This window comes from Lygodium microphyllum, chromosome 8, assembly GCF_053477565.2.
Source record: "Lygodium microphyllum isolate KBCC chromosome 8, Lygodium_microphyllum_v1.1.10, whole genome shotgun sequence".
In the NCBI taxonomy this organism is placed as follows: Eukaryota; Viridiplantae; Streptophyta; class Polypodiopsida; order Schizaeales; family Lygodiaceae; genus Lygodium; species Lygodium microphyllum.
This window is the reverse complement of record NC_141142.1, coordinates 139,874,570-139,897,196: the sequence shown is the minus strand read 5'-3', so window position 1 is coordinate 139,897,196 and position 22,627 is coordinate 139,874,570. Positions and strand designations below refer to the sequence as shown.

General features: G+C 41.5%; 1 protein-coding gene across 4 annotated transcripts in view; it reads right to left on the bottom strand.

Annotated features, from left to right (window-relative positions):
* Nucleotides 1-16,771, bottom strand: part of LOC148032937 (E3 ubiquitin-protein ligase BRE1-like 2) — a 28,084-nt gene extending 11,313 nt beyond the window's left edge. For 2 of the 4 annotated variants that reach the window (XR_015691688.1, XM_087683620.1), the window contains exons 1-12: nt 16,276-16,771; nt 15,146-15,307; nt 14,859-14,931; nt 14,534-14,767; nt 14,258-14,425; nt 13,699-13,868; nt 13,528-13,611; nt 13,281-13,400; nt 13,008-13,194; nt 12,762-12,922; nt 12,612-12,683; nt 8,271-8,347 (exon numbers count right to left, since the gene is read on the bottom strand). Coding sequence is in view for 3 of the 4 variants with exons in the window: in XM_087683620.1 (XP_087539746.1) it covers nt 8,271-8,347; nt 12,612-12,683; nt 12,762-12,922; nt 13,008-13,194; nt 13,281-13,400; nt 13,528-13,611; nt 13,699-13,868; nt 14,258-14,425; nt 14,534-14,767; nt 14,859-14,931; nt 15,146-15,307; nt 16,276-16,380 (1,613 nt within the window). In the remaining variant the exon portion in view is untranslated. The remainder of the gene's footprint in view (nt 1-8,270; nt 8,348-12,611; nt 12,684-12,761; nt 12,923-13,007; nt 13,195-13,280; nt 13,401-13,527; nt 13,612-13,698; nt 13,869-14,257; nt 14,426-14,533; nt 14,768-14,858; nt 14,932-15,145; nt 15,308-16,275) is intronic. The other 2 variants (XM_087683618.1, XM_087683619.1) reach the window with 2 other exon arrangements.
* Nucleotides 16,772-22,627: the final 5,856 nt, after the last annotated feature.

Sequence of the window (22,627 nt, the reverse complement as noted above, 5' to 3'; positions counted from 1 at the left end):
AAGCACATGACAGAAATGTCAAAGCTCCTAATGCCCCCATTTGACTCAGACTGAGGCTCACAAGCAAGAAATGATAGTTCACGACAAACATGATAGCTAATAGCGCATAAGGCTAATGTCGAAAGGTAGGTTGGAGGTTCTAAAACCTGCAAAAAATAATATGCTAATGATGGCAACCAAGTGGGGGAAGAGTATAAATAGCCAAAAAATAATGAAACTGACTGACTGCCACCAACAGCATCCAAAAATACTGGCCAATTACATATTTTGAACTAAAAAATAGTCACCATCAAAAAAATGCAAATCCCAATACAATAATGTTGATTGCCCCTACCCAGTATGGACTAAATCTCCAACCACTAAAGAAAAATGCAAAGGGCTGGAAACTCTCCGCTACAAGTGTGAACACACCTAAAACTGACTTTTTTAAAAACTCATGCTCTAAACAAAGCTGCCTTCTCCATCAAAACACGTGGCCAACTACGTGTCAAAGCTCCTAATGTCCCAATTTGACTTGGACTAAGGCTAACAAGTAGGAGATGATTGTGCAAAACACTCATGACTGCTAAACACCCCCTCTCGAATCCTGGATGTGGCAAAAAGTGAAGTAAGATGAAATGGATCCAAAGTCGACAAAAGAAATGCTAATGTTGAGGACATCTGTTCAAGTAACCCATCAATGAAAAAGCTCCTTACAATCCAGGCTTAGTTAAGACAACCTGAATACCAAATCTATTAATACTATGAGCTGTGAGAGGAGTAAAAAGCCCATATTTGGAACACATAAGACTTCCATAATGGAGCTTGATGGACAATCAAGTAATAACAGCAAAGTGCCAACACCAATCATCGGCAACTGATGTCTAACTATGACTACACTCTACAATAGATGAAGATCTTGCAACAAACGAAGATCTTGTAACAAATCTCCTCAAGGAGTCATACGACTCAAAGCACCGTTGTCGGTGAGTCCTATGACTCAAAGCCCCGTTGTCGATGAGCCAAGGTCTCTCTAAATACGAGACAACCAACAAAGAAGACTTCTCACTTTAGAAGCCTTTGAAGGGAATCCCATAGGCTATTGCCTTTCTCCCAAGCTCTCGAACCATTCGCAACGCCTTGAAAGAAAACCTTTAACACATTCTCTTTCAATGAAGAACTTTAATCACATGGATATGAAGGAAGGAACACGAACTCATGTATTGTGAAGATATGCTAGGGTTTGCATTGAGAAAACACAAAATGTACAAACATGACTAAAACACAATAACTCAAACAACGATGCAAAAACTCAAAACACAAATTGCAAAAACTCAAACACAAATAGAGGAAGAAAGTGTCACCAAGACAAAAAAAATTAATACTTTGCTTAGCATTTGATTAAGTTGTTAATCAAATGTACAAATGTGAGGTGCACATGTGATATACAAGTTAGTTTAAGAATGGCAAGCCAATAACCCTGAGAAGCCAATGGATGTCGAAGAGGCCATTCGAGACCATTGAAGGCAAGTGACAGCCCTTGTAGATTGTCAACAAGAAAGTGACAGTAAGTTTGGGACCCACAAGGATAAGTGACTACATGTGGGGCTGCCGTAAGTTAGCCCTTCACAACAAGGCAATATTAAATTTCTACCAATTTTAGCGATGAAACTTTGAAATTCCTCTCTCTGGCTTCCTCTCCATTCTCTCAACCAAATCATAGCTTCCCTTAAAAGATCTTAGACAATTCTAGTCCCAAGAGGGTGCAACTGAAGAATTTCCACTGCTAAACCCTAATCTACAGCAAGAATTAGGATTTCCCAACCACCCTAAGAAGAGTGCTCAAACATTGGGGCGCACTACTTGAAACTCAACAACTGAAATTTGAGGATTTCAAAGAATTCCAAGAGGCCGGCCAACCAACATTATGTCAAGGGCAAAATTTGCCTTCCAGGAAGCAGACTGAGGCTAATCCCCAAGCAAACCAAGGGCCAAATTTATTTGAAGCCTTGCTAGTCAGTTCTGACAACAAGAGGCATTTTGAGAGCGGAGGAGATTCAAGGAATCTCAATCTATTCCATCCAAATTGCAATACAAGACAAACAAGTACCACAAGGGGCGCCAATTTTGGGGCCAATCGAGTATCCAATGTCCAAGATTAAGTGGTAACATTTGCATTTTCAGTTTACGTGAATTTTAAGCTTGTTGTAATTAGTGCTTCATCAGGTTATTTACTATCCTTTCTGAGAAAGAAGGCTAGTTTCAAAAAGAGAACTTTGAATTGAATGAATCAATGTTGTAAATGATGAAAAGAGTGTACTAAACACTCAAAGGCAGAGCAATGAATGTAGTTGAGGACATCACATAGTCGTAAATCCACCGCACATGCACCCCGAGTGCTATAACCACCACTCAGAGCTAAAGTGCCGAATGTGGAAGGGCAGCAAGCTGGTCACCAAAATGCAGCAGTCTAGAGGCTGAATCTAGCAAACACAACAGGCTACCACCCACCAAAAGCTGGAAACCTGATCACCAAAGCTGTTAATGGAAGGCTGAGGGTGTGCTCAAGCAAGATGTCTTGTATAGCAGCAAAAACGCAGGCTAGACTAGAGAAGAACTTAAGTCAGCTGCTGGCGATGATGAGCTGGCAGCAAACGTGGCAGTTTGGCACCTCTTGAGAGCCGGGGACAGCTAAAAAACAAGCGCCAAGGGCTAGAACAATCGTGGATACAATTGATGGCTAAACAACATTGCACTCTAAGATTGAGCCAATCCCAAAAGGCTGCTTGGTCCATTGTAAAGCGAATGCAAGGATCCAGCATTGGATGGGGGATTGGGATAGTAATAAGCTCCCACAAGTCGAAGGTGTCAAGGATACATTCCACTTTGCATGACCAAAGGGAGTAGTTTGCATAGATAGAACCAAAAGATCTAGACCTATCTAGTAGCAACTCCCTAAGAAGCATAGGTTTTGCACTAAATACTAACACTCAAGTCGTATAAACAAAGAACATTATAAGACCTAAGGCCTTTTACCTAGATCCACTCCAAGACAGACCACGATTTCACCCATGGGTGTACTTGTTGAGAAACCCTTCACCCGCAGTTTGTGTTTCTGCGTTTTGCGTTTAGGGTTTGCAACCCCAAAAAGGGGCGCCATCCTAGACCAACTGTGCCTATTTATAGGCCACACTCTCATTCATTCACCATAGCTGATTCATTCAGTCCGTCACCTCTTCTCTCCAGCCTCTCCACTACCCTCACACCCCTTCAGGAGGACATTGCAATTCGTGGTTCGTGGCTGTCTTCATCATCTTCCTTGTGCTACGGCACCCTCGTTCCCTTGTATCACATTCACTCCATGATTCAAGTCTTCATCATTCCATTCATCAGAGATTCTTCTCTCTTCTCTTCTCCTCTCCATGTTTGCATGTTTTCCGAGTTCACTCCATGTTCCTCCCCGCAAATCCTACTATCTCGCTAGTACGTCATCTTTTGACATGGTATCAGAGCTGGATCTGCTCAAACAGCAGCAAAGATCCTCCATTCCAGTGAAGGCAAGGACCGGTGGCGGGTTCGGCATCCACTACCCTCACACCCCTTCAGGAGGACACTGCAGTTCGTGGTTCGTGGCTGTCTTCATCATCTTCCTTGTGCTACGGCACCCTTGTTCCCTTGTATCACATTCACTCCATGATTCAGGTCTTCATCATTCCATTCATCAGAGTTTCTTCTCTCTTCTCTTCTCCTCTCCATGTTTGCCGAGTTCACTCTGCGTTCCTCCCCGCAAACCCTACTATCTTACTAGTGCATCATCTTTTGACATGGTATCAGAGCTGGATCTGCTCAAACAGCAGCAAAGATCCTCCATTCCAGTGAAAGCAAGGACCGGTGGCGGGTTCGGCATCCACTTTTCTTCTTCTGCTGCATCAAAATCCCGTTTTTGCATATTTCAGGTATTTTCAGCTTGCTGCCCACACCCCTTTCGCGGAGGACATCGCGGTCCAAGCTGTCCATTGCTGTCTCCATCAGTTGGCGCCTAATTTCCAGCCCTCTTCACGCAATTTGGAGCTGATTCCAGCCAGGCGACTACTGTTCCTGTGCAGACCTGCTGCCATATAGCCTGCCACATCATCACAGTCCTGTTGCCTGCGTTTTTAGTCTCTCTCTCCTACAAGCTGTCTTGCTTGCGTTTTTAGTCTCTCTCTCTCTCTCTCGCAAGCTGTCCTGCCTACGTTTTTAGTCTTTCTCTCACCTGTTGCCTGCGTTTTTTAGTCTTTCTCTCTCCTCACCTACGTTTTTCTATTGGTTGCAATCTCTTACTGCTGGTCGCATCCTCCTCCCACAGGAAGCTCACATCCAACCCTTCCATTGCCCTCCCACCCCTTGAGGCGGACATTGTAGTTCATGCTTCGCACTCTCACACCCCTTGAGGCGGACATTGCGGTTCATGGTTCATGGTGGCTGACCAATTCCTTCTTCAACAAGGCACACTGGTATCGATGACTTCTTTACCAAGAGATGATCAAACTACTGGGTGCTCCTACTGTGGCATCACCGGACACACCACCGATGCTTACGGACTTCAACCTTTGCTCCCCAACCCCCGGAGTATATGCGTCTTCCACCAAGCACTCCTTGTGCCACCTCTCCTTTCTGGGCCACAGAGATTGTTCTGCATCGGCTATCAGAGTACTATGCTCAAGGCAACAAGACGCATCCAATGCGCACCAAGTCCTTTCGAGCATATGGAGAATGGATTGGCGCTACGACCTCCTAGAGATCGTCGCAATGCCAGCAGCAGTCTTCTCCCACTTATTTTCAGGTACAATGGCTTCCACGACCTATGGATGTGCAGTCTGCTCCATCGAGAGACAGTGATTGTTTGATACCGTCTCCTCGTCAGTTTGCTCCTCGACTCCTTCCTCTTCTTCGGCTACTCAATCTGCTCCATTGAAAGACAGCGATTATTGCCCACCTCTTGCTCATTCTGAGCCCCACCCTTCCCCACCCTTGACTACTCAGGTTCGACAGGCTACCTCTAGGAGCTTTTCGGCACCCCAGATACCTTCGGCACGACCGGCGGTACTTCCTTCATCCTCAGACATTTTGGAGTCCATGATCCATGAGTTTTTGGATTCCCTATCTACTTCAAAGGGGGATTCAGAGGGGGATGTTATTTCTTTACCCTCAAAGGGGGCATCCGCTTCTTCGACTTTACTGGGGGGCCCTCCACCTCCCACCTCATAGGGGGAATCTACTCCACATGCAGTTCTTCACTCATCCTCTACTTTCTTTGTGTGGCTAGCTTCGACCAATCATCTCTTCTACTGATACCCAAGATCTAGAGGGTCTACCTAGATTGGGCCTCTTGGGTCTTCAGCAGCGACTTGGTGGCTAGGCCTTCGTATTCCTTCCAGCATGGAGTCACGGAGCTAGTGGCTTCTCTCCCGAGGTTGAGTTTCAGGTTCTATAGCTCTGTCAGAGTACAGCGATGCGGAAGCGTGGGAACAAGACTGAGAGAGAACGCAAAGAGAAGAGAGAGAGAGACAATGAAAGATGAAGATCTGCTGTATAAAGTATGCTGTATACAAAGATATGCAGATATATACACGGGCGCAATGCGCGGGACTGCATGTCTCCACCTCGACGATGCAACCTGCTGTTCACCTCGAAGTCCGCTGCAGTCTGCACGATCTCCAACCTGAAATCTGCAAACAGAGATGTAATCTGCACGAATCTCTAGCCTGAAACCTGCGATCAGAAGTGTGGGAAACAATGTTGAAGATCGGCTATAAATAGCCAGCCAGAATGCGCTAAAAATAGGCAGGTCGGCTGTTTTAAATGCAGCCGACTGGCGCAGTACAGTCGGACTGCCACGTGGCAGTCCAACTGGTCAATCCGACCAGTCGCCGTACAGGATCTGACATCGCTAACAAGCTCATCCAGTCTCTTGACTATCTTCAAAGGTCTCCTTTCAAATGGTATTCTCAAATTATAGGGTGGATCTTCTTCGTCACTTAGTCAGCATGGAGCCACCTCCCAAGATCGAGTACGAGCATATTCTTATGGTTCTCGCCAACACACAAAGTCCAACATTCCTCCTATGCATTGCATGTTTTCATCATCTTTGTACTAGGGCACTTGGGCAAGTGAACAATTTCCCCACGAGGGACACTGTCCAAGTGGCACCTACTGCATGAGCATTCTTCAGCATGTAGCATTGCATCTCCACTTCACACTTCTCTTGTTCCCTTTTTTGGGACTGAGAGGGGGTGTTGAGAAACCCTTCACTCGCAGTTTGCGTTTTTTGCATTTCTGCGTTTTGTGTTTAGGGTTTGTAACCCCAAAAAGGGGCGCCATCCTAGACAGACTGTGCCTATTTATAGGCCACTCTCTCATTCATTCACCACAGCTGATTCATTCAGCCCGTCACCTCTTCTCTCCAGTCTCTCCACTACCCTCATACCCCTTCAGGAGGGCATTACGGTTTGTGGTTCGTGGTTGTCTTCATCATCTTCCTTGTGCTACGGCACCCTTGTTCCCTTGTATCACATTCACTCCATGATTCACGTCTTCATCATTCCATTCATCAGAGTTTCTTCTCTCTTCTCTTCTCCTCTCCATGTTTGAACTTTGCCGAGTTCACTCCGTGTTCCTCCCCGCAAACCCTATTGTCTCACTGGTACGTCATCTTTTGACAATAGTTTCCCTAGGCAACTCACACCACCTGCTAGTCTACTAGACATGTGACATGTGAACAACCTCCTCCACCCACACCTTTTAAGACCCTTGAAGGTTTGAGTGATTGGTCTACTACACCCACTACATTAGACTATATACCACGGACTCATCTCATCACTCTTACAAGTCCTAATACAATCCCACATAGATCCATTTCTACATTTCACCACAACTTTGCTTAGCAAAGAGCTATTGATAGACATAAGCATTGGTGTCACATCCTTTAGCTAACACCTTCTAGGTCCCTTAAGGTATGCTATTACTTTCTCTAATCTTATCAAATAAAGACATCAGCATATGTGCTGATTTGCAAGCAATGCGAATGATTTTTATAGAATAGGTGAACTATTTTGTGACCTGCAACCATCCCAAATGTTGATCACTTTGCAAATCTTTTATCCTATCTAAAGTCATAGCTATATCAAGGGAGACTTGGCAAAATTCATAAACACGCGTAACTCATCATTACTAAGAAATATTGATAATTTGTTTGTATTGTAATTGTCTATGAATCTATGCCAAATAGTGAAACTTGGCAACACGATCTATCATTTTATTGTACTTTTTGATAGCTAATAAAATTGAAAAATAAACCTTGATCATTACAAGGAAATTCTAACCCTTGATATAAATATCTTTAATTTCACCTAAAATCATAATATATTCAAAATACATTCCTTTTTTAATGTGGGCATTTGAGTCTTTAGATAGTCCCCTTCAAGTATGTTCTCAAAAGTTTATTCAAAAGATCTACCAAGACGAGAAAGTGTCCTACCCATAGTATATTCCTTTTTGAATGTGGGCATTTAAGTCTTTGTATAGTCCCCTTTAAATATGTTCTCAAAAGTTTATTCAAACGATCTACCAAATGCAGAAAGTGTCCTACTCTTTCACAAATGAATATCTACATATTATTTATTGTACTTTTTGGTAGCTAATGAAATTGAAAAATAAACCTTGATCATTACAAGGAAATTCTAACCCTTGATATGAATATCTTTAATTTCACCTAAAATCGTAATATATTCAAAATATATTCCTTTTTGAATGTAGCCATTTGAGTCTTTAGATAGTCCCCTTCAAGTATGTTCTCAAAAGTTTATTCAAAAGATCTACCAAGACGAGAAAATGTCCTACCCATAGTATATTCCTTTTTGAATGTGGACATTTAAGTCTTTAGATAGTCCCCTTTAAATATGTTCTCAAAAGTTTATTCAAAAGATCTACCAAATGGAGAAAGTGTCCTACTCTTTCACAAATGAATATCTACATATTACCCCATGGGAAAGTGGCCAATGTTCTCTAATAAGCTAAATTGTGCACAATTCCTCTGCTACAATCAATTATCCGCATCCTTGTTAATTGTATATTGCTATGGAGCAATACATATTGCCTTTCCAAGCTTCTAAATTGCATAAGATAAAAGAGAGAGCGCAAAATGAAACAATCAAATACACTACAATCTATCAAAAGCTAATACACAAAAACCATGAGAAATCATCAATATTTGATATTGCTATTACTATAGCTTGTGTTAAAATATTCACCTTGCATCCAATGATTCACTTCCATACATGTCTATTATGAGTTTAAGCTCTTGCTCACTTTCCCTCAAAAGCTTCACCTATGAGAACACAAAAGCACATTAGTTCTCACATGAATGGCAATATCACCCTCACTCCCCTCAAAAGCTTCACCTATGAGATCAAGATAAACATTAAGGAATCACATGAACAATTCCCTTACCTTAAAAGTGGATTGACGAAATAAGCCAAAAAAAACCAACTGACACAACCAAGAAAACATCCAAATATTCTAAAAAGCCTTTATTGTAACCATTTAATACATGGAAGTGCCTACAAATGGATACTCTAAGGAGACACACAATTGAGAAAACTTGAATGGCTGTATGGCAGGCAAATACAATATTTTGTCATACAGCTACAGCTTTAGCTTGAAACACCTTGGTGGCTGAAGATACTATCATTTCTTATTTTGCAAAAGTTCAATTACCTTAGTGCATATATATTAGCTGCCTAGCCAATTAAGCCATATTAAGTCTTAAAGATGGATTAAATGTTGAATGGGTACCAGTTCGACAACAAAAATGTATTAATATAACGATAACAAATATCTTCTAACTAAAAACTTATTTATTTTCCCAAACAAATGACTTAAGAACTCATTCAACCTATGAAATCTTGCTGGAAACCAGGCTGTCAAGGCCACAAATAAGATGCACTTGCCAAATCCAAGAGGAACCATCCATGTTGTATCAACCTCAATTGGCTCAAAGCACAAGAAATGTTCAGCTTAATCCACAGTCAGTTTGTGTAAACCAAAAGGCATATCAATTTCCCACATCCATCATTTTTTCAAGGAAAGATCATAACAATCACACAATGGCCTTCAGTCATCTCAAAACAAAAAAGACCATTCCTAATATTTTCATTTGCACAATGATTAGCATACACAGTCGATTCAGAAAGCAGAGTGATTAGCATACAGAGTCAAATCAGAAAACAGTTTTACCAAGTGCCTACATTGTGTTTAACATACTCAGTCATAATAACCCTCCACTACCCAGCTTCCCAATACCAGCACCTCTCAGTCCACACAGCTGAAGCAAATTTCAAAAAGCAAACACGTGCAGAAAAACTAAGAATGCTGAGAGGTGCCAGAAAGTAAGGACATTCTATAAACATTGCCTTTGTGTGAAACCCAAATTGATCTTCGAAGGAAGCTATTAATCCTCAAGCCCTAAACTCTATCAAGAACTAGATCAAACACCTGCCTTGATTCCTTTAGAGACCAGAAACAATCACACTGTCTTTCAGTTTAAAAAAGCCCCTTCTGGAGATCACTACATGATCATCACAAAATGACCTACTTTCTAGGCCACATTCTTTTATTGTAGATCTGTGTAAAGACAAGACGGTAAAGAAAATGGGCTGAATTGAAGTAGCTGCCAATTTTCCAGCCCAACCAAATGTTAACTCTGAAAGCAAAATAAACCTTACATGTCACCCAGTCTTTCAGCCTTTATACTTAAATTCTAGGTAGAGAGATAGAAAGGAAACAAGAATTGAATGGGTGGACAAAACTTGACTAGTAATGAAATCCCCTTTTCCAAATGGCATCAATAGAGTCTCAGACTGTCTGGCATCTACACTGTTGGTCAATGCTCAAGGATGTCAAAAGGAACTAAAGAACATAAACAAGCAAGCTTCCACCAATGCAGTAACAGAATTGCAAGGAAGACCTGGTTGTTGATTTGTAAGTTGTGGCAGAGTTCAAAATGGCTTAGAGGGACCACCAGTATTTAGGGACCTTCACAACAACACAGCACAACAATCCATGCTGTGTATGCTACATGCATATTGACATGCATGGCTTAGTCGTCCAAGCAGCTTCCTACCCATCAACTGTTGCCTTTTCAGGGTCCCCTAGGGGCTGATTCACTCCACTCAGATTGACTGAAACCAGAAACCCTACAACTGGTAGGCCATCCTGTCTTTCACATGATTTGACTTATATAATGCAACAATAATAATAAGAGAGACATTATTTAGAAGGTTGACTTCTAAAATGCTGAAGGACATGCTTGCCAGTTGCCAAACATATAGTGTTTTGAGGAGATGATTGTGAGGCATGTTAGGACATTTTCTTTCCACCCACATGAGATCAGATGTGTGGATCCAAGGATCGCAGCAGCTATGGTTATCTTCAAAATACCTCGAAGCCGATCGCACACTGCATGTAGCCGACCGCACACTATGTGTAGCTGACCGCACACTGCATGCAACCGATCACACACTATGTAGCCCCTCTCTTATCCGATTGTGCACGATGCATCTGCGCTCCCATTTAATCCCTTCAACCAGAGCATCCGTTGTGCATGTATTGTCACCATGCATCCATTCAATGTCGGGTATAGAATAGCTGGTGATCATTCCAAGCAAGGGAGAACAATCTATCTCTAACAACAAGAGCTCCAATAAAGTACTCTTTATCACACTTTAGGGCAGTCACTACACCCCATATCGATCTCTCGATCTATGGATTTTGCCTCTGTCTATCATTCAAAACTTTGACTCCAAATCTCAATGGATGAATACAAACAACTTACCCTAACTAGGGTATGTTGACATCCTTCTATCGTTCAGTATAATACCCCACGTTACAACCATAGACTAGCATGAATATAACAGTCTCCATAAACAAATACAACAAATAGAAGCATATACTACAAAGTACACGATAACTATGCAAGCCAATCACTGTGTGATAGAGCTTTTCAAAATAAAAGCTTTGCAGCACTCTATCAACAAACTTTCATAACTACATCTGTTACACCGGTTTTAATATGAAGTTCCAAAACAGGGTACAAATACCTAAATACATTTGCTCAAAACATATGCAAATACTTTAGAATACTAGGAATACTCAAAACTCTCACTAATGGCAGGCACCACACAGCATGCAAACACAAAAATTAGCAACTGGATGGCAATCTAGAGTTAATTTGTTAATAATAGCAATTAGCAGCTCCACAATCACTCCAATTTGCACCTTCTAGACCTTTGAACGAAACACAATGTGCATGCACAAAGTACAATCATGATCTGATAGATAAAGACAGGGTGCATTCTGAGATCTCTCAAAACCAGCCATTCTCTTAAGAAAGATAAGATGTTAAAGTGTACTGTAAAATCAGCCTCCCACATAGCTACAAAACTTTTGGACGGGGACATTTCATACTACAAATGAGGACCCCTCAGAGTCACCTTGCATGTAATAATGCTTGCTACTAGTAATTTCAACATACTAGCCTTAAGCACTTCACCTATCTTCCGTCTAGATTGCCATCTAAGCTTCACGGTGGAAGCACACTGGTGGACAGAGCCATCTTTGTATTAATTGTTTGGAGCTAAAGAATTTTTTGTTATTCTCCTCTTATCTATTGTGTACTCTCTATCTCTTTCTCAGATTCTGTTCGCTGCACCATGTAATTTTTACAGTATGCTCTAGGGATTGAAGAGTGCGCAAGAGGCAAAGGCTGAAGATCATGTCAGAAGTGGAGCAGCGGTGGAAGCATAAACATGTGCTGAAATAAATTGTTGACATGCAAGACAAAAAGAGAAAAGAAAAGAACACGATACAGATGAGAACTCAAATGTATGCACGGGGAATGGAATCCATATATCTGAACACGAGACAGTCGCATACAACAGTGAGTCACAGGCTGCGTGGGCACTAGCACTGGCACTGGCTCTGGCTCCTCTCTCCACAGAGTCTGCAGATGGTGAAGATGATGATAATACTGACTGAGGAGGAGCACTGAGTATAAATAGGCTGAAAAAGTGGGGAGCAATAATGCTGGTCGGACAGCATTAATACTGGCCGACTGGTGCATAAAAATGCTCCACTGGCATAAAATGCCACACCAGAAAAAACCTAAAATACCTAATAAAAATGCCCAGCCCAAATCAAGCTCACACTTACACATGAGCTGACAAATACTCTGCTAACAGATCAATGGTCACAATGTATTCTTATCACATTCAATATGGTGAGGTCTCTTATCATTTAGCATTGAAAATCACAGAGTCTTGCTAATATTTACAAATAAAGTAAAATCTGTTGCTGCAAGGCCAAGTTTGTGGCACAAAAATAATTATGTCCTGCTAGAATCTATAATTGAAATTTTTATTGAACCAATCAAAAGTCTGTGAACCAAGCAGAGGGCTTATCACAAGTGGAAGGAACACACTTAAAAGCATCATTTCTGGCACACTTGGAAAATATTTAAAGCATTGTATCTAACACACCTTCAAATAATTTTAAAAAGTATCTATGCATGAGATCGTTCTACAGACAACCCATACCTCATCTTGAAGCAAGGTCATTTCCTGATCTTGATCTGCAATTTTCTCGAGAAGAAATCTGTGCTCGCTTGTCTGGAAAGTGATACAGATCAACAAACCATTTTTTTTTTCAAGGAAAATTAGATTATGGCAGTCAGTAAATCCTAGAACCTTTCTATCAAGCAGAATGCCAGTCGATTCAACTTCTGTACGAAGGGACTCCGCTCCACACACAGCTTCCTTGTACTTGTCAAGTTGCTGCTGCATCATAGACATCTCTTTCTCTAAAGTGGAAACCATCACTTTGAACTCTGCAACTTCATCTTGTCGTTCTGAAGCATCAATTAAAAAATAAAATTGTCACTACAAGCACAGAAATCAATAAACCTCAATAAGCTTTGCATTCAGAATCTTTACCTAAGGCATGAGAAGTCTCCTCTAGCCTAACAAACAGGTTATTCCTCTCTAGTAAGGAAGCATGCACCTTTGCCTCCAGTTCAACTACTGTGGTGCTTGATATCAGATTTGTCTTACGTACAGCTTCACTAAGTTCAGCTTTTTCTGTTGCATCTTCTACTCGCTTTATGGCATCATCCCTTTCTGCCTGAAGATGCAAACATCCACCGCATTGATACTAGCATTACCAGTAAAGTATGGCATAGAAGCTTGGGCTTCCGGCTCTGAGTTTACCTGTGAGCTGTCAACTAGACTTTTGTATCGTTCCACCTCTTTTCTCAAGAACTGAACTTGGGAAGTAAGCGACATAAGCACATGAGATGAAGCTATATGTTTATCAGCTGCTAGTTGCTCCTGTATGTTCAGACACCACAACAAAAGAGCAATTTAAGGAAGAACACTAAAAGAGCTTCTGACTAGAACTTCTCCAGTAAGCTACTCATTAAGAAATCCTGATGGTACAAGGGAAATCATTACCTACCTGCACTTGCTGTCGCCGCTGAGACAAGACCCTTTTCTCTTGCGAAGCCTCCTCTAGCTCAGATGTCCTTCGAGAAGCTACAATCTACACATCCATGAGTGAAGGAAAACTCTGAGTTACAACATGGATCCTCTTATCTATACCGCACAGAAACTCTGAAGCCTACTTTACCTTAGCTTCCTCAATGGCCATTTCCAGCATCTTTGCATCTCTGCAAGGCTTTTCCCCAGCCCTCTCCCCAACTCCACTTATTGCGGAAGCAGGTGAATTTTTCTGATTTCTCAAAGTAGAGATTTTCTGTCGAATAGCTTCCAGGTCTGTGATGGTTTCATGCAGCTCACCTTCCAAGCCAAGACTAAGGTTAACCAACTGCAGCTGGACCTCAGAACACTCTTGATGGAAATAAAGATTAACCAACACCAGATGAACTTTGGAACAATCTACTAGACAGGAAGTACAAGCACAAGTGACAACCTGCAGGTGGACGCTTATCAATTATAGATGCCTAAATTATACTGAAATATAGAATACTGGAGCAATCTTAATTAGCACTGTGTACTTTCAAGTCCCCAAAAAGAAATATATCTACATAATAAATTCCAGAAAACTGAGATGCAAGAACCCATCCACAATTTGGAGACAAGTTTTCCTGTTTTTGTTTGGCACTGTCGTCAAAGCTGTGAAACAAGTATACAGCAATCAACTGTAGAAGGCTTGCCAGGAGCAATACCTGAGACACATTTTATCTCAGCTTGGTCTCGCGCATTCATAGTCCGCCAGAAGCGAACTTGTGAAGCAAGATCATTATGCTTCAAGTGGAGTGTGTCCAAACTAGATCTTAGTGATATTATCTCTTCCATTAGCTCCTCACGAAGTTTCAGAACCTGCTGTCCAGAACCTGATTTGGCATAGCAGTGATCAGAAAGGGACCACATAAAGCATTGTCTCAATGAAAAAATCACATCATGAAGAGCAACTTTGCAAGCCGATTAGCTCAAGTACATACTTTGGCTGGGTGTGTTCTGCCTGAGTTTGCGAAAGAGCTCCTCTCTCACAGCATGTTGATTATCAATGGCACGAACAAGATATTCCACGCTTTTCAATGTAGCAGACTTTCTAGACTTAGAAGCCAATGGTACCAGCATATCATCATTGCACCTAGTGCTGCAGTCGGTTGCACCTCTATCCAACAATCTGTGCAGGAAAGCTTCCTCAGGGAGAGCAGGAGGGCTGATACTATCTGTAAGCATCTTAAAACTTGTTATAATCTCTATATTCCCCATGTCGAGTTTCAACTTCTAAAAAAAGAGCTCTAGCAAACGAAGCACTACCTTTTGCAGCATCAGCATCCGTGCAGTTTGAAGTATTGGCTTGCTCCGCAAGTAGCTCAAGCTTGCTGGTTAACTATCACAAAGCATTTCGGATGTGATTGTACTATTCCAGGACATGCATGAGCGCACTCTATAAATGCAAATCATGCCCAAGGAGCACAAAACAGAACACGCGAAAATACAGGCCATTTAACAAACTTTAAAAACTCAATTAACTGCAAAAGCATCCTCCATAATGCCAACACAATTGGAGCAATAATTTCTATTTTCAAAGTCTTGGAGCTGACCTGCCCCCAAGCATAATGAACTGACGTCAATGTAGCGTCATAAGAAGATTGTTTATTCTTGAGCTTGTTGTATTTGCTCTGCAGTGCAGCAATCTCATCCCTTTGGACATCCAGCTGCTGGGTAAGCTTTTGGTTCTGGTACTGAAGCATCCCTGGATCCACCTGTAAAGTGTAATCAATCTTATCAAGGAGGCTTCTGATAGCGACTGATAACTTACATATTGTTGGGAGTCGCCATAGAAAGTTGTGAAGCAATAGCTCACAGTATTTTAAAACCCCTAGATATGGAGTACAAGCATATCACCTAACACACAGGAGCAACCATGTACAATAAGAAATATGCAGGTCATGATCAGATTGATCAAATCCTTCGTGCTCAAATTATTCCTTCTCTTCTTCTTCTTCCAATATGTGCAAATATGCAAAGAGCCATAGATGAGATCCCCCAGCTGACTTGCAAACAGTATTTCTATCTTCTACGAGCTTGAATTCCAACTTCTGGAGAATTCTATAGAGCACGTTGCCTTCTTTTCAAAATATATACAACACATAAAGAGCTGCGACTTAGTGCCCAGCCAAATCACGCCTTCATTTTTGCCAACAGCTGTGGGCCCTGCTGCACAAAGACACTATCTACATGGCGTTTGCTAGAAGCATGCAGAAAGGCTACTGGACTTGATGGTAACTGGGCATCTATGTTTTTCAGTGGAAAGTGCTCACCATGATATTAAAAACTCAAAGCATTCATGTCCAATATGCATCAAGCTGCATCAGTTACTACAGTCAAAAAATATCCTTGTGGACTGAACACTATATGGGTGGATATGTTCTTAAGTGGTAAAAACTCTCCCACATATACCGAATACCAAAGCATTCGTCTGCCTCCAGTTTGATGTGCAATGAGCTTCTCTCCCCATGTATCGGTCATCAATACCTATCTCTAGTTCCTTAACTGCTGGCGGTACCCTTTCCTAAACTGCTGTTCCGTCAAAACGCGGAACAGAAATAAGAAAAATTTTCCAACCCTGGCTGATATGTTTCACTGTGGTATTTAAAACCCTAGTTGGTGTACAATAAGAGAGTTGTATCTCGAAGTTTATTCCAGATTAAACGCGTGGAAGGAAGCTTACCTTCTTGTCATCTGAAGACTGCAAAACTGTCTGCTTTTTGTGCGTTGGAGACATGGAAGTGCCGAGGTGACGCCGTTTGCGCTCGGGCTCTTCTGTGCTACCCATGGTGCCCCGTTCTGCGAGAGGGGCATGATAATTCCGGACCGACTCCAGCTCTGAGCAACAAATCGGTAAAGCAAGGGGAACAAAGGGGGAGGCGCAATGGCCGATGGGGCAAAACCATGCGAGGGGGGAGGGGAAGAGGAGAAATGACTGTAAGGACGAAGACAGGACGCGGGGGGGGCGGGGCGGTGGGGGGTGGGGGCCGAGAGCGTGTCACTAGACGGGGCTAGGGTTTGCAGGGAGGAACACCTCGGGGAGGACCGCAGTGTTGAGAATTCATCACCATAATGATGACGATGATGAAGGCGATGGCTTTTGCCGGGGCGGAAAAAGCTGGACACGGAGAGAAAATACAGCAATGTCAAACAGAAACGAGAGAGAGAGATATGGGGAACTCGACTCTAAAGTCACTTCCTGCTCACTCCGAATTGGGATTACCAAATCGTTAATCCACCACTTACACGTAGCTAATCTCTCTCTGGCCCTTGGCCGCCCATAGGCAAAATGCAAATGTTGTATGAAGGTTTCCTTCTTGATCATCATATCTAGGCAAATACGAACGTTGTGTAAAGGTTTCCCAACTTAGGCAAACACAAACGTTGTGTGAAGGTTTCCCAACTCACATATCTAAGCAAACCCAAACATTGTCTAAAGCTTCCACATTAGACATATCTAGGAGCACACACCACAATTCCTGATAAAAAATGATCTCCCGACAACAATTTGCAATAATGGGAGCACATCTAGGAAATGATCTTCCTATAATTGCACACAACGGAATTCCCAAGAAATGATCTCCCTACAATGGTGGTAGCACATTGCAAAATTCTCTTGCAACTAACACTTATTCTAATATTGAGATGGATTAGCCTTTAGATAATTGTATGAATGTGCTACCTTCTCCTTTCCTTCGCAACATTAAGAAGCAACTGTAAGAAAGGTTTATATTCATAAGACCAAAAATGCAAAGGACAATGCAAGCAATCTTTTGGCATAACTAGAATACCTATTTAATCAAACGGCATGTTGGATCTTGCAAGTTTAGCAACATTTTGTTTGAGTGGCCAGGGCAAATGGTTGTTATGGTGGTTTATAATTAATTTTTTGCATCTAAGGCAAACATTTGCTTTTGAGTTTTTAAATATCGCCTAGGGAGAGGTATTTGAAAATGCTTACTTAGCTTCAACCTCCCCATCTTTTTGGTCATGATCATTTTGCTTTCCTCTTAGTCTAATAGGCTTGCTCTTATTGTCCAAGGCTTCCATCGATACCTACCATCCTTCTATTTTGTAGTTCTCCCTACAATCACTGTAGTTGATTGTCGATTAGGAGAAACTTTGATCTCATTCCGCTTTTAGGTAACTATATATATTTTTGTTGCAATGTAAAATGGTAAATGTGTTACCTTATTGATCATGTTGTCTTTTTGTTGTATATTAGAGGTTCTCAAGATTGGTAAACATTCATGTTGTCTTTTTGTTGTATGCCAAAGGTTTTGAAGATCGGTTCAAGCATTTGTTCTCTAAGGCAACAATTGATTATTCATTTACGACAATTGTATTCATGTTGTTTTTACATGTGAATCATGTTCAATCTCTACTTATTAGTTGTCACGGCTCGCTATTCCATTGCCACTAGGTGGTCGTGACTCGCATGGTATAGTAGAATACTTTTTTCATTTAAGGTGGTGAGGTCTTATCTAATTTCTTTTGTTCGACAAGTTAACTTTTTGCAAAGGTCACTTATTTTGTTCATATTGTTTAAAGTTTTATTTCTTTTGATTGATTTCCATCCCACTGTATTGGTTCTTATTATGTTTACTGTCAAACAACCTTACACTACTACTTATTGTTTGTCATGGCTCATGTGGTGTGGCTAAATGTTTTTCTTTTGCAGGGAAGGTTAAATGTTGTTTATCATTCATATGTGATGACCATGTAAATTCTTTCACTTGGTTGCTATCTCATTGAGTTTTATAGCCTTTGTTTTTATCTTTTGCATTGCAATTATGATTGATATTTTTGGGTTGCAAGCCAACTTTCAAGATACTCAATATTAAGTATCGATTGTTGTAATCATACATATATGAATGACAATGAGACTTGACATATGACAAAGTGACGTCGAGAAAAGCATTCAAGCCATAGACTAAGTGGCTATAATATGCATGAGATCAAACTAAACTACTCAACACAGAAATTAAACAAAAGACAAGTGAGCATAGTATGTATCTTCGCTAATAAAAAATAGTACAAGATAGCAATGAGCTAATTGTACCTCACACACAATGTGTATGCAAAACCCATGTATTGCAATTGAAAATGACTACATAACGATCTATATAAAAACTTATCATCTTCTCAACGACTCTCAATCCATGTATACATGTTGTGTGTGACTTTTGCCTACCATGACCATGTTCATCAACATTAATGCCTTTACTCTAAAGCTGTGCACTCTCTCTAGTGGCTACATGTATTGGAAAATTGATGTGACTAGTAGCATCATGTTCAAACCCATCCCATACCTCTAATGAACTCGCATTGCAATGACATGCTTTTAGTGTAGGATGTCCTATAGTGTTGTTTCCTCCTCATAAATATACTCATCCAACCAATCTCCTAGGTCATCATTACTGCACTAAATGCTCATATGGATCCACATGTTTAAAGAAAACAAAGAGTCACAATGATTAATAATTCATATCACATTTTTCAACACCTAACCGTGAGGCCATCAAGGAAAGAATAATAATCACTTTTGAGATAGTCTATAGCAAGAAAATTATAGTCGCTATGTCCCTATAGCTTTAGGTATCCCCATTATAAATTCCTCATCTTGCCATCTATAAGAAGTGACTCATAAGATCAAGAACACCTCCATTGCATTATGCTACATAAACCAATAAGAGATAATGTAACATGACCGCCTATTGGCTATCCAAGCACGTTTTTAGCGGTCCATCGAGAGAGGAGTCTAAGCGACGTCGCCCGGCACTCCCATGGAATGGTCACGGGGTTTGTCGCCTAGGGGTTTTCGAGTCCGCCTCGCAACGGAATGTTTGCGGCCGAACCCACTAGGATTGACCTAAATTTTGAGTTCCTAGTGGTCAAGGTCTCCTGACAGCATTCTAGCGTCGGGTTCTAGACATCCTACTTTACGCAAAGATACCCAAGCCGAAGCAGATCCATGCCGCACTTGGTTCAACGAGAATGGGAAATGAGAGGGATGCAGCACTCCACCTCTCTGCCCATAGGACATAACCCCATTCCGATCCCCTAAAATGGCACGAATCGGGGTTCTAACCTAACGATTTGTAAGCATCGTTTGTCAGTAAAACCTAACCTTGTGAGAAGGTTCCTAGTTCTCTAGGACCACCCTGTCGTAGGATAGACCCGTCGGGGGTTCCGTCCTCCCACTTCCCTCACTTCGCGTATTTTAGTTGTCTACTTAGCCCTATCACTTTTAGGTGTGACATGTAAAAATAGCTTCCTTAATTAGCCTTTTAAAAGGACAGGGTTCATTCACGTAATCTTATGACATTGACACGAAAACAAATTCAAACAGGATCCTTTGAAGTACCTAATATTAGCAATTTATCAAATATACAAATCTTATTCAAAAGGGACAATATCTGCAATCCTTAAGGATGCACTTTTTTTCCCACTAAGTTTTCGCCTTACACTAGTCACAAGGGCCTCTTGAATTTCCGAGTCACGCTGATCGTTTGAGTAGGACTCGGAGGCAGGGAATTTACGGCTAGAGTCCCCCCTAGCATCCAAGCGTCTCCTACATTCAAGCCAATCTACGAAGAGACCTCTCGTGGCGGGTTCAGTCCATGTTCCCATCACGGCTATTTAGAACCCCCTTGGCTAGGGTTGGCGGCTAGCTGGGGGTGGTTTGGTGCACCCTCCAAAAGTTCAACCTGATATTCACTACACTCATTTATGAGTTTGGGGTTACACAATCTCTCTTTTCCTTTTTTTTTTTCTTTTTAGTTGAAGTAGTGTTCCTAAATTTACAAGCACAAACAAAGGTGTAGGTGAGTGCTCGAGACATCTACTAGGGTGGGTCCCTCTCTTGACCCTAGCGTTTGTCCTTCTTGCCTTAGCAGTAATTTCCAATATCCTCCGAAGGATAGGGAATTCCTTCATTCCGTCCCCCTATGAAGTAACAATAGTTTGTCTTAATTTCTTTAAAACCCTAAATAAGTTGAGTTGAGCCCTATCCTTGCGTATATAGGGTTCATTTTTATTGAATGACTCTTGAGCAATTATTAGTATTTCGTATGTGCGGTTTACAGTTATCTTCAAGATGAATCCCTAGCCGCGCAATTGAAATTGATCATGATGCTACGCAATTTAGAGGCGTATCTTTCCTAAGACAATGTTGCAATGCAAGCCTTTGCTTTTGGGAATTCATTTCGATGCGCTTATGCAAAACACAAATAGAGACTTGTATTTTTTTTCTTTTGGGTGGAGGACATGAAGTTATTAGGACTAAGGCAAAAGCAAACCACTCCCCTTTGAAGCTTTATATGGGCCTAATACCTGTTTTAGTATTGCAATGGCCTAGATATACTTAAACGTCATCGTAGTAATTCAGGAATTTCATGTACTTGATTCAAACCGTCATTTCTACCTTTCCAATTTCACAAATTTTGTGATGCAAAGAAAAAAAGTACGATTTCCGCTTAATTAACAAATATGCATAAGTGTTTTAACAACCCATTTTTCAATACCTTCAAGCATGCTAATGTTAGTCCATAATCTAAAGTATTACGAGCATAATCAATAAGGTCCTTGCTTCTTCTTCTTCTTTTCTACGTGCATGATTGTAAAATCTTACGTGCAATTTACTCGTTCAAAAACATGCCAAAGTGCAAGTAAGCACAATTTCCAATATGATAAAATGATGTAAACTAAATGGTGGTTAGTTATGATAGACTTTCGCCGAATAGCTTTCCCTTCCCAATGAAGTCGGCCTATGTCCTTAAGACCTCCCATCATGGTAGGGTGTATGGGATGCACCTGATTACCAAGTGACGTGGTTCCTTGACCCGTAGCTCCATCGATTGAGGCGGGATTCGTGTTCGATTGGACCTTACTTCATTTGGGAGGCCTTGTATGATTTGGCTTTTGCTTCACGGCTATGCACCCTGATTACGACAAAGACGGCTCCTTGCGGAAGGGACTCGTCTGCAAGGACCTTCTCCAAGAGGGGGAAGAAAGAAGACAGCAAGCTGCGAGAAGCTCGGAGTTCTTCAAGGAGGAATAAAAAAACTATTTCCTTCTCTCTTTCCCTCTTTCTCTCTCTTCTCTTACTCTCCCTCTTTCCTCTTACTCTTCCTTCCTCTCTCTCTCTCTCTCTCTCTCTCTCTCTCTCTCTCTCTCTCTCTCTCTCTCTCTCTCTCTCTCTCTCTCTCTCTCTCTCTCTCTCTCTCTCTCTCTCTCTCTCTCTCTCTCTCTCGTTTTCTTTCCAGTGTGAAGGGTCCTTCCTCCCACGCTTAAGCCCTTTTTATAGGGTCTTTTGGGGGGGGGGGGGGGGGGTATTAGTAATGGAGGCCCTCCCTCCTCCTCCCACGACATGCGGTAGCCCCCCCCCCCTCTCGTTGTCATCACGGTAGTCCCCCCTTGCGCCGTCCATCGGTTGGCGGCATGAATTGGGGAGGAAATAATTTTAAAATTTTTATTAAAATGGGGGGGATATTATGTTACAGATAACCACCCATGCAATTTTAAGAATAAAATTTTGTCTAGTTACATGTTAATAAGAGAATACTTGAAATATTCAAATGCATCCTAAGATTAAGTTAGCTCCAAGATACTATGGATGTTTGAAAAATTGATAAAAGGTAAACAATAAAACATTCTATTTGGGAATTCCTTGACAATGAAGATACTTATTTCATTCTAGAGGTAGGGCCTCCAACTCAATGTGATCGTCAAAGTGCTTATTCAAGTATTCAAGTATGATTTACTTCCTCCCATCACCTAGATCAATTTACAAGAGGGTCAACAAAGAGCTAGGGTGTAGCATGGAATCTCTAACCATAAACATAATGTCTAATTCTAGAACCTAAAGCAAGTCCATCTTATTAATGCTCTCGTGTTGGTTTCACGAGAAGGTCCCACTCATTTGTCAACAATGTAGCACCAAGTCCACATGTATTTAACATGGTGTTTGTGCATTCTAGAATGCATTGGTATCATAGTCTTCTATTTGGCCCCACAAAGCTCTCTCTAGGACC